The 17,717-nt window shown below is 42.1% G+C and overlaps 1 protein-coding gene across 3 annotated transcripts; it reads right to left on the bottom strand.

Moving 5' to 3' along the window:
- Positions 1-1,019: 1,019 nt before the first annotated feature.
- Positions 1,020-17,218, bottom strand: LOC129815904 (zinc finger and SCAN domain-containing protein 5B-like). Of its 3 annotated transcripts, none has more exons than XM_055870105.1 (6): positions 17,100-17,218; positions 12,058-12,258; positions 11,779-11,941; positions 10,431-10,576; positions 7,912-8,074; positions 1,020-2,245 (listed from the first exon to the last, which is right to left on the bottom strand). In XM_055870105.1, exons 2-6 carry the CDS (start codon positions 12,256-12,258, stop codon positions 1,428-1,430), a joined length of 1,491 nt encoding a protein of 496 aa, XP_055726080.1. In that variant the 5' UTR covers positions 17,100-17,218; the 3' UTR covers positions 1,020-1,427. The 3 variants fall into 3 exon arrangements, with proteins under 3 accessions (XP_055726080.1, XP_055726082.1, XP_055726081.1); XM_055870107.1 differs by having other exon boundaries at positions 7,912-8,065; positions 17,100-17,217; XM_055870106.1 differs by lacking the exon at positions 17,100-17,218 and adding an exon at positions 16,956-17,085.
- Positions 17,219-17,717: the final 499 nt, after the last annotated feature.

A 17,717-nucleotide genomic window follows, 5' to 3' on the forward strand; every position in this document is an offset into this window, starting at 1 on the left:
TAGCACTGCGATGCAGTGCCTTAGACCACTGCACCACTCGGGAGGCCCAATTAATTCATCTTGCAGCAGGACAATAACCTAAAACACAAGGATAGACAAACAAGTTTGTCTATTGATTAACAACCAATTTGACAGAGCTTGAAGAATTTTGAAAAGAAGAAATGGGCAAATGTTGCACAATCCAGGTGTGGAAAGCGCTTAGACTTACCCATAAAGACAGCTGTAATCACTGCCAAAAAGGTGATTCTAGCATGTCATGTCATTGACCCAGGGGGTTGAATACTTATCTAATCAAGATATATTAGTCTTTTAAGATATTAACAACTCTACAGGATCGGTGGGTCCCCCGTGGGACGGTTGAGCTAACGTAGGCTAATGCGATTAGCATGACGTTGTAAGTAACAAGAACATAGACATATCTGATATTGGCAGAAAGCTTATATTCTTGTTCAACTAACTGCACTGTCCAATTTACAGTAGCTATTACAGTGAAATAATACCATGCTATTGTTTGAGAAGAGTGCACAATTATGAACTTGAAAATGTATTAATAAACCAATTAGGCACATTTTGGTAGTCGTGATACAACATTTTGAACAGAAATGCCTTGGTTTATTGGATCAGTCTAAAACCTTGCACATACACTTCCGGGTGGCGCAGTGGTCTAGGGCACTGCATCGCAGTGCTAGCTGCGCCACCAGAGTCTCTGGGTTCGCGCCCAGGCTCTGTCGCAGCTGGCCGCAACCGGGAGGTCCGTGGGGCGACGCACAATTGGCATAGCGTCGTCCGGGTTAGGGAGGGTTTGGCCGGTAGGGATATCCTTGTCTCAGTATGTAAAAAATAAAAAAAAATAATAATAAAAAAAATGTATGTAATAAAATGTATGCACTCTACTGTAAGTCGCTCTGGATAAGAGCGTCTGCTAAATGACTAAAATGTAAATGTAATACACGGCTGCCATCTAGTGGCCAAAATCTAAATTGTGCCTGGGCTGGAATAATGCAGGACAAAGGCCATAATGTATTTCAAAGAGGATGGTATCATTTTTTTATACAAAAAACACAGTTTTTTCTTTGTATTATCGTTTACCAGATCTAATATGTTACATTCTCCTACATTCATTTAACATTTCCACAAACTTCAAAGTGTTTCCTTTCAAATGGTACCAAGAATATGCATATCCTTGCTTCAGGGCCTGAGCTACAGGCAGTTAGATTTGGGTATGTCGTTTTAAGCGAAAATTGAAAAAAAGGGGCTGATCCTTTTAAAACATACATTTTCGAAATGTCACATACTATAAAAAAATGTACATACCCAAAATGACTACTATTTCTTCACAAAATGTGAACAGAATGTGAACAAAATGTGAACAAAACTCCATACGCCATCCTGCTGACAACATCAAACAGTCTCTCTAGACCCTGAAGTCAGGAGGACTTTGAGTTTGGTATCAGCCAGATTAATTTCTGCCCTGTGTGAATTCTCATATGCTCAGTCAGGTTTCCCATCCGGATGAAGCATTTGCCACAATCTTTGCACTGATATGGTTTCTCCCCAGTGTGAAATGAATTCTCCCCAGTGTGAATTGATTTCTCCCCAGTATGAATTCTCTGATGTATTTTTAAATTGCTCGTTTTCAGAAAATATTTACTGCATACTGGACATCTGTGTTGTCTCTCCCCTGTGTGAGCCTTCAATGGCACTTTCAGTTCACTGGCTTTATCGACCCGGGTAGAGATCTGGGAGCTTTGTCCTTTCTTTGTCCATGTTCTCTTTGATTTAAATGGCTGTAACCCTGACATTAGTCCTCCACAGTCCACCCCATTGTCACTTTCACTGTTCCCAATCTGAGCTGCAGAGCAGTCTGGGTGTACTGCAGAGAGGGGTTGAGAATCACTTGTTGGTTCTGATGCACTGCAGCCCTCTCCATTAGGTTCTGTTTTGATGTCTTGTTCAGTTGTTTTGGTGGGAAGAGAGTCCCTCTCTCTGTTCTCCATAGTCTGGGTTTGGGGAAGATATACGGGCTGAGGGTCCTGATCATACTCACTTTTTACACAGGGTAGAGTGAATATGAACTCTTTGATATCAGACTCCAGCCCCTGAAGCTGCTCTTCCTCCTGACTGGTGCCAAACTCCTCCTGTTCCTCTTTAATCTGAGTGGGCTCTGGGTCCTCCTGGCCCGGACTGGGGCTCCAGTCCTGCTGCTCAGGAGGAATGTCTTCAGGGAGAGTGAGCTGCTGGGAGTCTGAAGAGAAGAATAGGGTATCAATTAGATGTAGTTTCAAGTTCAATGTGGCCTTGAGCCCAACTATTAGATTAACGACAGTAAACTACAACTGGAATGTTACATTTCATAAGTTATTATTATTTGATATAGAGATATCTTTTTTTTTTATTCACCCCATATACCTAACCCACCCTCAGTTCTGTCCTAGACAACTAAAATTCTACAGAGATATCATAACAAAAACAAACAAGAATACAGAAAAAAAATGTCTCACATACAAACAACTCAATACAGATTCATGATGCAAAAGGTGGAGCAACAAAAACAGAAATAAATAAATCAATTATCTGTAAACCTTAGACAAATTTGCTTGGACTGGATAGCATTATATTGATGACTGTACCTATTATGTAATGTCTACTGGGAAACCTAAAAGCATCTCAGAGGGGAGATTATGTAAGCCATTAAAGTATGACATAAATGGTTGACATTTTCTAACAAATGTATCATTGGAACCCCTAAGAGAATACTTCATTTTCTCAAGCTTTAGGAAGAACATTACATCGTTGAGCCATTGAGAAGCAGAGGGGGGCTGAGCAGACTTCCACTGGAGAAGAATTCTACGTCAAGCTAATAAGGATGTAAAAGCAACAGTATCGGCATGTTTGGGGTCCAAGGAGAACAAGTCTTCTGGAATACCAAAGACAGCTATCAAGGGACATGGCTGCAGGTTAATTTAAAGCTCCTCATAATAAAATAAAAAATAGAATCCCAGTCATTTTGTAGTTTAGAGCATTGAATGAACATTTGACTAAGGTCACATAGTGAGACATGACATCTATCACACTCATCATTTACATTTGGATATATGTCAGACAATCTGGATTTGGAAAAAGGAACCCTATGTTAAACCTTAAATTGTCTGAGACCAAGACGAGCACAAGACGTAGTGGAGCGTATTCTATCAATCGCCTCATCCCACCACCCCTGTGTAAATTCAACACCCATTTCCCGTTCCCAAGTAGATTTAGTTTTGTTGGTGGAGTGTTTGTCCAATGACATAAACCACATATAGATCTGAGAAATTACTGCTTTCTGTCAAGGTAATTGAGTCAATATGCCATTCAAGGGTTGGCAAGGGGGTGGAGAAGGGAAGCCAGAAAATTGGGAAGAGACACAATGCCTAATTTGAAGGTAACGGAAAAAGTGAGACGGAGGCAAAGAGTATTTAGAGGCCAGGTTGGGAAAACTAGACAAAATTCAATTTACATATAAGTCTTGGAAGGACTTAATATCTTTCCTTGTCCAGTAAGATAAAGCATTATCTATTAGAGAAGCAGGGAATAAGTGACTCTTAGCAATAGGACACATATTAGATGCAGAGGAGAATTTAAAATGCTGTCGAACCTGGTACCAAATCTTAAGTGTGGAAAGCACTACAGGATTGCGAGTATAGCGAGAGGGGGATGTTGGGAGAGAAGAGCAAAGCAGGAAGAGAAGAAATACAAGAATGTGCCTCTAGGTGGCACCATGGGGTATCTGGAGCATGTAACCAGAATGGCAATTTCAGAAAGTTGGCTGCCCAGTAATTGTATAAAAAGTTGGGTAGTGCAAGCCCTCCACTAAACTTGCATCTCTGAAGTAAAGATCTACTGACTCTGGGTACCTTTCCTCCCCAGATAAATGTGGTAACGGCCTGATTGATTGACTTTAAAAAAACACTTTGGTAAAAACAATGGGATAGATTGAAATAGATTAAGGAATTTGGGTAAACTGTTAATTTTTACAGCATTAATCCTTCCTATAAGTGATAGTGGTAAGCTACCCCATCTCTGAAAGAACAGGTGTCATTGGTACAGACACTGGCCTGGGGGAATGTATACAAGAGAGATCCATGAGTTAAATTTGTCCCCAAATTGAAAAATGTTCTCCTCCCGGTCCAGCTCGTCCTCCAAGTTTGCGCACACTACTTGGTCTTTTGTGGTGGGTAACTCTGTCACGTTCACTGTCTTCAAACTCCCTGTCATAGATGAGCTAAGGCGCAGCGTGCATGTAATTCCACATTTCTTTTAATCGTAGTGAAACCTTCACAAAAAGAACAGGTAAACAGAAACAAACGTGACACAATCGTGGCACACACACACAGAAAACAAATAATTACCCACAACATTAGGTGGGAAAAAGGCTGCCTAAGTATGATTCCCAATCAGAGACAACGATAGACAGCTGCCTCTGATTAGGAACCCCACTCGGCCAAAAACAAAGAAATAGATAACATAGAATGCCCACCCAAATCACACCCTGACCTAACCAAATAGAGAAATAAAACGTCTCTCTAAGGTCAGGGCGTGACACCTCCCCAGCGGGCGGAGACGACAACTCCAAGCCTAGAGTGTTTATCGTTAATTTTCACTTCTGTGACAAGGAGCGTATCCTCCAGAGGCAGGGCGGAGAACAGCCACACTTCTGCGGACGCAAGGTGTTCATCTTTCCTGACCTCAGCTCGAGCGTCGCCAAGAAAACCGCTCAACTCCCACAGGGATGCCCAGCGCTGGTTAGACGGTCACTTCTGAGCCGTATCTTGGCTCGAATTACCTACTCTTGCCAGGTAGCATGCATAGCCTAGCCTACCCTCCAAGTTGAAGGTATGTTTTAATTTTTATGGCAGGGCCTTTTCCCCCGTTGCCATTCCTTTTCTACTCTGCAGAAACTCTATTGAACTCTGATAAAATTGACTAATATTGTCTTGTGTGGTTATTTAAGCTACATGTTCGGGAGGTCCTTTTTATTTGGCTAGATTGCTAGCGTAGTAATGCATGGCTACAATTCCAGGCTTTTACAGAGCTTTCCTTTTTTTAATCTATATACTTACTGAAGGACTTTTCACTACTTTATTACGCCCCATTGATCATTCGTACAGACACTCGGCCCCTTTTCTATTTTCTAACAGGGTAACAAACTGCAGGACACTTATTTGGCCATCCTTAAGACACATTGTAAGTGTTGCATTTATTGAAGACTCCCTGAGTCAGGACAGTTCTGTTATACTGTTATGTTTTTTTTTGTCTTTGTTTGGTTATCTGTTGACCTACTTTGCCGTTTTGTGAATGCCTTTTCAAATGTATTTCACTACTCGTCCTATGGAGCCTCTCCGCGTTAGGATAGGAAGATTTTCTGTTTATATGCACCGACGCTGCGCAAACGTCAACCTGCTGTCTCCATTCGCTGGGGAAGGAAACTTTGGGTTTGGGTAGGGTGGGAGGGGGAGTGACCTTTTTTCTTTTCCTTTTTATTTATTTATTTTTCTTTGCTTTTTTTCATCAGTTTTCTCTTATTTTTGGAAATACTTGGTCTGGTTTCACACCTTTTTCCTTTCAATATTTTAGATGGCTAACAACGCTAATAATAGTAATATTGGAATAGGTCAGGTTTTCCATTCAGACTTGAACTCCAAAGCCAGAGGGGTTGCAATTTTGGTTAGTAAAACAATAGATTTCTCTACTACTGTTATTTCAGACAATAATGGGAGATATTTAATCATAACTGGCACCATTTGGCACACACCTGTAGTATTGGTCAATGTATATTGTTAGGTTCTAATTTTTCAGAGTAAATAACTCACGGACACTAGAGAAGCTTAACCAAGTTTAATTCTTCCCAAAGGGTCGACACAGCTGTATTCAGACAGACATGTTTCCATCACTACAAGTATATATACTCCACTTTAGGCACTCCTCCTTCTCTCCAATCCTTACATCTTATGGTTCTACAGGAAGAGGGTAATAGGGGAATGAACCATAATTTCTCCCTTCAGGGGATCTAACCTGACCTCAACCCCTCCTTCGCCTAATCCACAGATGTCCTTCCGTTTCCCCTAATGCAATCCTGTGACCTCCTCCCATCCACCCAACACATTCCAAAGCCATCTGTATTTCTACAGAGAACCATTAACCTCCGAAAATAAACCAGTCTCTTCCACTCCTTTATCTACTATGCTTATAACAATGTTCAAAGTTGACCCTGAATCCAACAATATGCTCCCAATTTTGATGATGTTGAATTTGCCAATGGGTTGCTGGGGAAAATCCCTCTTCTGAACACCCATCTTTTGATATTTGCTGACGATCTGAATTGTGTTTTTAGCCCGCTCCAACCCCAGAACTATGTCTCCTGCTGCTATGTCAAAGTCCTTCTCAGATTTTATGGTTCAGAATGGGTGATTTCAGAATCCCCAGGCAAGAGAGTATTATTTACTTTCACATGTACACCATTCTTTTTCTCATATTGACTTTCTTTATTAATCATAAGTTACTTCCAAATGTCACCTCTTCTGAATATTTACCCGGTGTAATTTCTGATCATACACCTTTAGCCCTCGACAAAGTTCTATCAGGACACACTTGAACTCCTCCCTGTTGGAGATTCCATTCTCTTCTCCTGTCTGATGCAGACGTCTGTAAAGTTATTAATAACTTCTTCTTCTAACGTTACTGTAACTTCTATTGATCATTTTCTTATTTCAAATCAGACAAGCTCAACCGCTCTCTTTTGGGAATCACCTAAGGCCTGCCTTAGAGGAGAAATTATTTCTTATTAAACTCGGAAAGCTAAACTAGAAGAACTCTCTAAAGCCATCCTTGACTTAGACCACCTATATGCCTTGACGCCATCTCCAGAGATATATAAGCAACGCTTGAACTTCCAATCTCAATTCAATCTCTTGTCCACTACAGATGCAGAACGGTTACTATTGCATTCACGTGGTACCTACTATGAACATGGCGACAGGGCAAGTCATCTGCTCGCACACCAATTAAAACGCAGCGCTGCTACCCGTCTGATTCCCCAAGACAGTGAACGTGACAGGAGGGGCCAATGCGGTGGGCTCTGTCCAGCTTCGGGGGTGATGGAATGATGGCCGGACCCAGCACCTCCGTGAAGAAGTCTGACATGAACTTAACTGAGTCCCCTCCAAATTTATCTGGTTACCAATAATCCGAAGATTGCAAAATCGAGAACGGGATTCCAGGTCATTGGTCTTGTCAATCAGCTTTTGGTTTTCGGAGCTCAGATGGGCGACCGTTTTCTCAAGGTCTACTATGAGATCACTGTAGTCACACAGGACGGCTTTGAGCATGACAAGTCGGCAGCCTTGTTCATCCGCAGCGGTTTGGACATCATCCAGGACGGCGGAGAAGGGGGCCAGAGCAGCATTGATGGCAGTTTTGAGCTGAGTAGCAATGGTAGCTGTAATTTCCAATTCCAGAACCGTACTGAAGTTCTGAAGATCTGTGGGGAGTGTGACCGCATGAGACTCCGTAACAGTTGGACTGGAGTCAGCGCCATTACCATTCCCATTAGCCATCGTGGTTGAAACGTTAGTTACAGGTCTTCTGCTCCTCAGATTGTGTGACACTTGAATCAAAACGGTAACTTAAGAACTCATCAATCAAATCTGATATATAAGAAAGTGGAATGTAAAGTAAAAATTTGCCTAAATTAACTAATGCGTAGGTACCTCGTCTGCGAGCTTCTTCTCTATTTATTAAACCGGAAACACATTTCATAAGGTCTTAACAGTTCTAACGTTACAGAGAAAGAATTGAATGAATCGATAGTTTAGTGGCCTGGCTAGGTGGTTCAATTAGATTTTTATAGCGGGGTCATAGCTACTCACTACTAACCTGCAATATGTAACTTTTTGTCTGGTTTGAAAGCCAAATCCAGCAGCCTTCGTAGACGTTCGATCTCCTCCTTTGAACGGGAAATTTCTTCCTGGTACTCCGATACCGTTTTTTCCACAGCAGCCACTGTTGGTAATCTCTCGTTTAGAAAAACCTGCAACAGCTACATTTTAGAAATTTTAAAGGGAAAGTGGATAGGTTAATTGTAAACAATGCGAACGCTTCCTAGTCAAAGATGTATCCTAGTCTTTGAATTCATACCTGCAAGCGGTAAAATTGTTATCGCCGCCTGCTGTACTGTAGACTAGAGGTCGACCTATTAATCGGCATCGCTGATTAATTAGGGCCGATTTCAAGTTCATAACAATCGGTAAATCGGCATTTTCTGCGTGGCAGGCTGACCAACTGTTACGCGAGTGCAGCAAGGAGCCAAGGTAAGTTGCTATCTAGCATTAAACTTATCTTATAAAAAACAATCAATCTTCACATAATCACTAGTTAACTACACATGGTTGATGATATTACTACGTAAACTAGCTTGTCCTGCATTGCATATAATCAATGCGGTGCCTGTTAATTTATCATCGAATCACAGCCTAATTCGCCAAACGGGGAATGATTTAACAAAAGCGCATTTGTTGCACGAATGTACCTTACTATAAACATCAATGCCTTTCTTAAAATCAATACACATTTTTTTTCACCCCCTTTTTCGCCCCAATTTCGTGGTATTCAATTGGTAGTAGTTACAGTCGTCTCATCGCTGCAACTCCCGTACGGACTCGGGAGAGGCGAAGGTCGAGTGCCATGCGTCCCCCGAAACACAACCCAACCAAGCCGCACTGCTTCTTGACACAATGCCCATCCAACCCGGAAGCCAGCCATGCCAATGTGTCGGAGGAAACACCGTACACCTGGCGACCTGGTCAGCGTGCACTGTGCCCGGCCCGCCACAGGAGTCGCTAGTGCGCGATGAGACAAGGATATCCCTGCCGGCCAAACCCTCCCTAACCCGGACGACGCTGGGACAATTGTGCGCCGCCCCATGGGCCTCCCGGTCGCAGCCGGCTGCGACACAGCCTGGATTCGAACCCAGAATCTCTAGTGGCACAGCTAGCACTGCGTGAAGTATATATATTTTTTAAACCTGCATATTTAGTTAAAATAAATTAATGTTAGCAGGCAATATTAACTATGGAAATTCTGTAATTTCGCTTGCGTTCATTGCACGCAGAGGTATATGCAACAGTTTGGGCCGCCTGGCTCGTTGCGAACTAATTTGCCAGAATTTTACATAATAATGACATAACATTGAAGGTTGTGCAATGTAACAGCAATATTTAGACTTAGGGTTGCCACCCGCTCGATAAAATACAGAACAGTTCCGTATTTCACTGAAAGAATAAACGTTTTGTTTTCGAAATGATAGTTTCCGAATTTGACCATGTTAATGACCAAAGGCTCGTATTTCTGTGTTTATTATATTATAATAAGTCTATGATTTGATATTTGATAGAGCAGTCTGACTGAGCGGTGGTAGGCAGCAGTAAACTCGTAAGCATTCATTCAAACTTGACTGCGTTTACCAGCAGCCCTTAGCAATGCTTGACTCACAGCGCTGTTTATGACTTCAAGCCTATCAACTCCTGAAATTAGGCTGGCAATACTAAAGTGCCTATTAGAACATCCAATAGTCAAAGGTATATGAAATCCAAATGGTATAGTCGACGTGTCATAAATCCTATAACAACTACAACCCAAAACGTCTTAACTGGGAATATTGAAGAACTGGGAATATTGAACCACCAGCTTCATATGTTCTGAGCAAGGAACTTAAACGTTAGCTTTTTTACATGGCACATATTGCACTTTTACTTTCTTCTCCAACACTGTGTTTTTGCATTATTTAAACCAAACTGAACATGTTTTATTATTTACTTGAGGCTAAATTGATTTTATTTATGTATTATATTAAGTTAAAATAAGTGTTCATTGTTCATTCAGTATTGTTGTAATTGTCATTATTACATATACACACACACACATATATATATATATTTAATTAAAAAATTGCACGATTAAATCGGTATCGGCTTTTTTTGTCCTCCAATAATGGTATCGGCATTGAAAAATCATAATCGATCAACCTCTACTGCAGACCTACCGCATCTGAACAGAACAATCTCCACCTGGATCCAAGTGTTTCCCAAATATATGCTAGTCAAACAAAGCAAAAGGTATGGACTCATAAAACATTTTGCGCGCAGGTTTAAATCAGAAAGGGGTTTGTGGATACAGAATCCTCCTACTTTAAATGCAGCTCGTGCAAGTTAACAAACACGCAATCAGACAGTTATCATCTACAACACTGCAGATGTCATCTGAGGTTTGATTACCTACCAAGCCACCTAGGCAAGGTAAAATATCACAAATAGAGCTAGATAAAGCCAGAAGAATAATATACTTGTTGAACATAGCTATAGCCCTCAGTCTTGTGTGTTTTCATGGTCATCACTCACTGTCAACTTTGTCAAGGTCCCGACATCAGCGTTAGCTAAGCTGCTACAGAGGGGTGTAGGTGGGAGACATGTGTGGTTGTAATGGGGTGGTGGCCAATCTTCGACTGGGGTTGGGGCCACCTCTTGAGTAATTTTTTCATGTAAAGCTGGGAATAACAAAGAAAAAGTACAATGCTATTATTTTGTATACTTCAACTTAAAAAGACAACCACCTGCTGCCCACATCCATTCTGCAAGCCTTCCACAGGTCCTTCATAGAGTCCATCCTGACCTTCAGTATAACATCCTGTTTTGGGGCTCTCTAACCTTCACTAACCACAAAAGGCTGGACAGGATAGTGTCAGTGAGAGGAACAATATTGGTAACCCAGCTATACAGTGGGCAACCAAAAAAGGGCAAGAACATCATCTCTGCCCTCTCATCCAGTCTGGCCAGTATGCCATTCTACCATAACAGCCTATGATACGATCTCTACTCATGTCAACGAAGAGAGGCCTCTCCAGCTTTGTGCCTGCATCGATAAGGTTCCTGAATGAGCGGGGCTGCTGAGCCTTTCTCCTTGCCACCCTAGCCCTTCTGCCTACACCCCTCTTCATCTATATTACACAATCAGGGTCTGACAGTCTCAAACTGAAACTAACTTTTAAAATATAACACTGCCTCTGAAATCACTAGACTCCCACACCCAACCTATCAGACATCAACACCACTACACTCCTCCCATCCGGCCATAGGTACCGCCCCTTCAATGATGTCGTTATTTAAAGAATGAACAACTACTACACTGTTTAAGTCACTAGGTAAGGTAGAATTCAATTAATTAAGACAAACCCCATACTATACCCTACACACATGCACCTACAAGAAAATAAAAAAATAGGCAGACCTTGTCCTGTGGTACCCTGTAATCTCTTAAAGAAAATGATAGCTATGCCTTTACTGTGCCATTCTGATTTAAGGACCAATTACCACTTCTTCTGAACTGGCTGGGCATAACTATACCAACAGATGCCTAACACAGAACTCAAACAAATTCAGAATATTGATAAGGTTGTGCTGACAGACTCTCTCCTTCTCTTTCTCAACCCTCTGGTAGCTGGCCCGCTTCTCTTATTTTGAGGCTACCGGGGGCATCAATATCTCAGGATCCACCTACTGACAATGTTCCCTTGAGCAAGGAACTTAACCACCTAAACTGCTTATTGGGCCCTGCACTGTGGCTGCTCTCTCCTCCAGCCTCTCCAACCTAATGTGTTTGTGTGTGTATATCGGGGGCGTTGGATGAAAGCTGAAAACAAATTTCCATCTGCGTGGACTAATAAAGTATATCGATCTGTCCAAGTTATACCTTTCATGGCAGTGTCAAATATCAATTTAATCTCTTCCACAGTTTTGGCCTGTTGATCTTTGAAGCCCTGAGGACACAGAACGTCAGACCAGCCAATGGAGGGATTGTTAGGGCGTCCCACAAGGATCAAAGGGACCATCCCCAGCTTTTCCAGCTTGTGGATCTGAAACAATTTAAGACAGTAATTCAGTCATACAACTAGTTAGTACACATACATTTGCCTACACACTTGAATAATTCATAGGGAGGATAGTAAGTATGTCATTATCGCTAGCTCACCAGTAAATGGGCAGTATTAAGAACCTTGGCAACATTGTTTCCCTTAAGGGTGTTTCGAGCCCAGTTGTCATTGTAGTGATCTTTCTGCGACTCCAGTTTTTTTTTCAGTTGCTGTGCTGCCCCACACAAGTCACATTTGCGACGTGCCACCCTGATGTCTCCACCACATGCACAGCACTTTTTGAATGTTGAACCTGGCATCTGAAATGAACAAGAAACAAGATTGGCATTACAATTGTGGAGGAAATGGGAAAATGAGCAAACAGAAATTATGATACGGTAAAATACCAGATTACTATCATTTTATTTCCATGAAATTAGGACAGGTGCAAACATTCAGTCGACCAGCTATCAGATTGGGAAGTGGTGCTGAATACAAAAGTATGGTTACAATGTCATAATTCAATAACATCACACCACTTGAAGCCGACTTGAGAGGGGCTTCTTTCTTGATATTATATAAGCATTTTCTATAGCTAAATGTAATCTACAATAGGCTAAAATATAAACACTTACATTGGAATGAGTAGGCTGGTCACAGAGAGACAGACAAGCAGACGAACAGGAAGAATAACAGACACACAGACAAGTGACAACAGACTGAGGTGGAATGGCAGAGACAGATGGAGGCAGACAGGCAGGCTGACTGACGGACCGACAGTGACACTAAAGACACAGACAGACTAAACGCACTGACAGACAGAGTATTAGATAGAGAGAGATAGATCAACAGAGAAAGAAGGTAAGAGAGAGAATGGCTCTTAGAAAAGCCCTTGGATTGGGTTGTAAACAAGCAAGCCTAAGCAAGGAAGGAAACAAGCAATCCACAAACACAATAGGCTGCAAAGAAAGATTTTGGGCCAATGTTGGTTACTGTAACTTGCAGTCAATATGAATTAGATTCTTTAGGCCCCAACGTTAAACTGAATGTACATATAAATCTGACTTTGGAGAAGCAGATAAGGGACATTACCAAAGTCTCCTTTTAAACACACTTTTCTAACCTGTCCTTAATGTAAGTGTAGTGGCGATTCCCTATGAAAAGCCACTGGCACAGGAGTGAGCTGTCCATAATACGTCCACAAGGATCGGCTTTCCAAACATTATTATTTTTGGGTGAAGTTCCCATTTATTGAGCATAGAAAATATAAATAGCTCCAATACACATATTCCTATACAAAAGGTGCAAAGAGATGCATTCTATAAGCTGTGTGTGTGATACGGTAACAACTGTACAGTTGAAGTCGGAAGTTTACATACACTTAGGTTGGGGTCATTAAAACTTGTTTTTCCACCACTCCACAAATTTCTTGTTAACAAACTATAGTTTTGGCAAGTTGGTTAGGACATCTACTGTGTGCATGACACACAAGTAATTGTTCGAACAATTGTTTCCAGACAGATTATTTCACTGTATCACAATTCCAGTGGGTCAGAAGTTTACATACACTAAGTTGACTGTGCCTTTAAACAGCTTGGAAAATTCCAGAAAATTATGTCAAGGCATTAGAAGCTTCTGATAGGCTAATTGACAACATTTGAGTCAATTGAAATGTACCTGTGGATGTATTTCAAGGCCTACCTTCAAACTCAGTGCCTCTTTGCTTGACATCATCGAAAAATCGAAAGAAATCAGCCAAGACCTCCCCCAACAATTATAGACCTCCACAATTCTGGTTCATCCTTGGGAGCAATTTCCAAATGCCTGAAGGTACCATGTTCATCTGTACAAACAGTAGTATAAAGTATAAACACCATGGGACCACGCAGCCGTCATACTGCTCAGGAAGGAGACGCGTTCTGTCTCCTAGAGATGAACGTATTTTGGTGCAAAAAGTGCAAATCAATCCCAGAACAACAGCAAAGGACCTTGTGAAGATGCTGGATAAAACAGGTACAAAGGTATCTATATCCACAGTAAAACAAGTCCTACATCGACATAACCTGAAAAGCCGCTCAGCAAGGAAGAAGCCACTGCTCCAAAACCGCCATAAAAAAGCCTGACTACGGTTTGCAACTGCACATGGGGACTAAGATCGTACTTTTTGGAGAAATGTCCTCTGGTCTGATGAAACAAAAATAGAACTGTTTGGCCATAATGACCATCGTTATGTTTGGAGGAAAAAGGGGGATGCTTGCAAGCCAAAGAACTCCATCCCAACTGTGAAGCACAGAGGTGGCAGCATCATGTTGTGGGGGTCCTTTGCTGCAAGAGGGATTGGTGCTATTTACAAAATAGATGGCATCAGTTAGGGAGGAAAATTATGTGGATATATTGAAGCAACATCTCAAGACATCAGTCAAGAATTTAAGCTTGGCTGCAAATGGGTCTTCCAAATGGACAATGACCCCAAGCATACTTCCAAAGTTGTGGCAAAATGGCTTAAGGACAACAGAGTCAAGGTATTGGAGTGGCCATCACAAAGCCCTGACCTCAATCCTATAGAAAATATGTGGGCAGAACTGAAAAAGCATGTGTGAGCAAGGAGGCCTACAAACCTGACTCAGTTACACCAGGTCTGTCAGGAGGAATGGGCCAAAATTCACCCAACTTATTATGGTAAGCTTGTGGAAGGCTACATGAAACGTTTGATCCAAGTTAAACGACTTAAAGGCAATGCTACCAAATACTAATTGAGTGTATGTAAACTTCTGACCCACTGGGAATGTGATGAAAGAAATAAAAGCTGAAATAAATCATGCTCTCTACTATTATTCTGACATTTCACATTCTTAAAATAAAGTGGTGATCCTTACTGACCTAAAACAGGGAATTTTTACAAGGATTAAATGTCAGGAATTGTGAAAAACTGAGTTTAAATCTATTTGGCTAAGGTGTATGTAAACTTCTGACTTCAACTGCATGTGCTCTCCTCTCACCTGTGCTACCTATATGCCTACACGTGACCAGTGACCCCAACATATAAGTCCCCTCTAGTGTACAAAAAAACAAACATGCCATGAGGTCGAAGGAATTGTCCGTAGAGCTCCGAGACAGGATTGTGTCGAAAAAATGTCTGCAGATTTGAAGGTCCCTAAGAACACAGTGGCCTCCATCATTCTTCAATGAAAGAATTTTGGAACCACCAACACTCATTTTTACATTTACATTTTAGTCATTTAGCAGACGCTCTTATCCAGAGCGACTTACAGTAGAGTGCATACATTTGATTACATTTTACATACTGAGACAAGGATATCCCTACCGGCCAAACCCTCCCTAACCCGGACGACACTATGCCAATTGTGCGTCGCCCCACGGACCTCCCGGTTGCGGCCGGCTGCGACAGAGCCTGGGCGTGAACCCAGAGACTCTGGTGGCGCAGCTAGCACTGCGATGCAGTGCCCTAGACCACTGCGCCACCCGGGAGGCCAGTGGTCCCACACTCTTCATAGAGCTGGCTGACCGGCCAAACTGAGCAATCAGGGGAGAAGGGCTTTGGTCAGGGGGGTGACCAACAACCGATGGTCACCCTGACAGAGCTACAGAGTTCCTCTGTGACGATGGGAGAACCTTCCAGAGAGACAACCATCTCTGCAGCACTCCACCAATCAGGCCTTTATGGTAGAGTGGGCCAGACGGAAGCCACTGCTCAGTAAAATGGAGTTTGCCAAAAGGCACCTAAAGGACTCTCAGACCATGAGAAAAAAAGATTCTCTGGTCTAATGAAACCAAGATTCGACTCTTTGGCCTGAATGCCAAACATCACGTCTGGAGGAAAACTGGCACCATCCCTACGGTGAAGCATGGTGGTGGCAGCATCATGCTGTGGGGATGTTTTTCAGCGGCAGGAAGACTAGTCAGGATCAAGGGAAAGATGAACAGAGCAAAGTACTGAGAGATCCTTGATGAAAACCTACTCCAGGGCACTCAGGACCTAAGACTGGGGTGAAGGTTGACCTTCCAACAGGACAACGACCCTAAGCATACAGCCAAGACAACGTGTTGGAGTGTACCCCTGGCTATCCGTAAATAAAAAAATACAAATTGTGCCGTCTGGTTTGCCTAATATAAAGATTTTGAAATTATTTATACTTTTACTTTTGGTACTAAAGTATTGTAACGACCCTGGTTTTATAAGCGCGGATATCGTCTCTGTCGCACGAGTATGCTTATGGGGCACAGTCGATAGCCCGCTGGACTTCTGGCTTGAAGGTGGATGGTTCGAGGCCTGCTCCCTGCCTGTTTCATTACAATACTGTAATGAAACAGCAGGGAGCAGGTTTCGAACCCTCGACCTCCTAGCCCGAGGTCCGGCGCGCTATCGACTGTGCCGCATACATTTTATAGACACAGTCTATTTTACATTTGTCATCTTGTTATTTTTAGTCCCACTCTAAAGCTCCACTCAACCCCTCCCATCTATATCAACAACCCGAGCCTCTGCCTGTTCACCCCGCTACCATCCAGAAGGCGAGGTCAGTACAGGTGGATCAAAGCTGGGACCGAGACTGAAAAACAGCTTCTATCTCATGGCCATCAGACTGTTAAACAGCCATCACTAACACAGAGAGGCTGCTGCCTACATACAGACTCGAAATCATTGGCCACTTTAATAAATGGTTCACTAGTCACTTTAATAATGCCACTGTAATAATGTTTACATATCTTACAATACTCATCTCATATGCATAAACTGTATTTTATACCATCTATTGCATGTTGCCAATGTATGCCGCTCCGTCATCGCTCATCCATACATGTATATATTCTTTAGATATGTGTGTATAACGTAGTTGTGGAATTGTTAGATATTACTGCACTGTCGGAACTAGAAGCACAAGCATTTCGCTACACTGCAACGACCGCGAAGCCTGGAAGATGCAGTTGCCATCATAGCAATCCTGTCAGGTTAGCACTACAGAAATTCATAACATTACTGTATCTACTGAACTACCTGTAAAAATTGATGTTGGTGTAGAGTAAAAACAACAGCTGCAAAAGTTATCCAACAATCGCTTAGTAGTTAAGAAAATGTATGCCGACACTAGGCGAATTAAAGAAACACCGAGAAGCTATTATTCACAATTTTGTTACGTACCACGATCAGGAAGGATCGAAGATTATCTGTATACACACATAACAGTATCTGACAAGATACTGGACTGAATCGACCGCTCTAAACAAAGAGAATAAAATGTCCGCAAAACCGGAAGACAAGATTATCGAGAAGAGGCGGGAACATTCTAACCAGGGCATATACGCTTGTGAGCAACAGCACGGAGTTGCCATCTACCGGGTGCATCACATTTTCAGTGATGCAGCTTTGATGCAGCCAGAGATAGATACGCCCGTTGCTAACCCAAAGACAGTACGGTATAGACAGGTTGGTTGTTTAGCAACAAAACCGACACGTGCGCAACTATAGGGCAAAACAGCGGGGGTTGGATTAGATTGTTGACAACATGTAAACTATATTTAGTCTTCAATGTTTATTTATAACAAATACATTTGCACAATGAGCACTTGTCTCTCAAATGCATCATCACAGATGTTGGTTAGCTAGCTAGCGAATTTTAGCATTGACCTGAAATCAATCAAAAGAAGGCATGATATCAAGAACAAGAAAAAAAACTAGCTGAACCGGGTCACTTACAATTCCCCACATAGCAGTTTATTGTCATTGTTGGTATCTGGCTATCCAGAATCAAAACTCACG

The sequence above is a fragment of the Salvelinus fontinalis genome, chromosome 18 (genome assembly GCF_029448725.1).
Source record: "Salvelinus fontinalis isolate EN_2023a chromosome 18, ASM2944872v1, whole genome shotgun sequence".
Taxonomy (NCBI): Eukaryota; Metazoa; Chordata; class Actinopteri; order Salmoniformes; family Salmonidae; genus Salvelinus; species Salvelinus fontinalis.

Bases quoted from the DNA above. Each gene is read 5' to 3' on its own strand.
- LOC129815904 (XM_055870105.1), bottom strand. From the start codon at position 12,258: ATGCCAGGTTCAACATTCAAAAAGTGCTGTGCATGTGGTGGAGACATC. The intron at 8,075-10,430 runs GTGAGTGATGAC...TCTAAAATGTAG, and splicing joins GGACCTTGACAAAGTTGACA to CTGTTGCAGGTTTTTCTAAA. The intron at 2,246-7,911 runs GTTAGTAGTGAG...TCTTCTCTTCAG, and splicing joins CAAAAAGTTACATATTGCAG to ACTCCCAGCAGCTCACTCTC.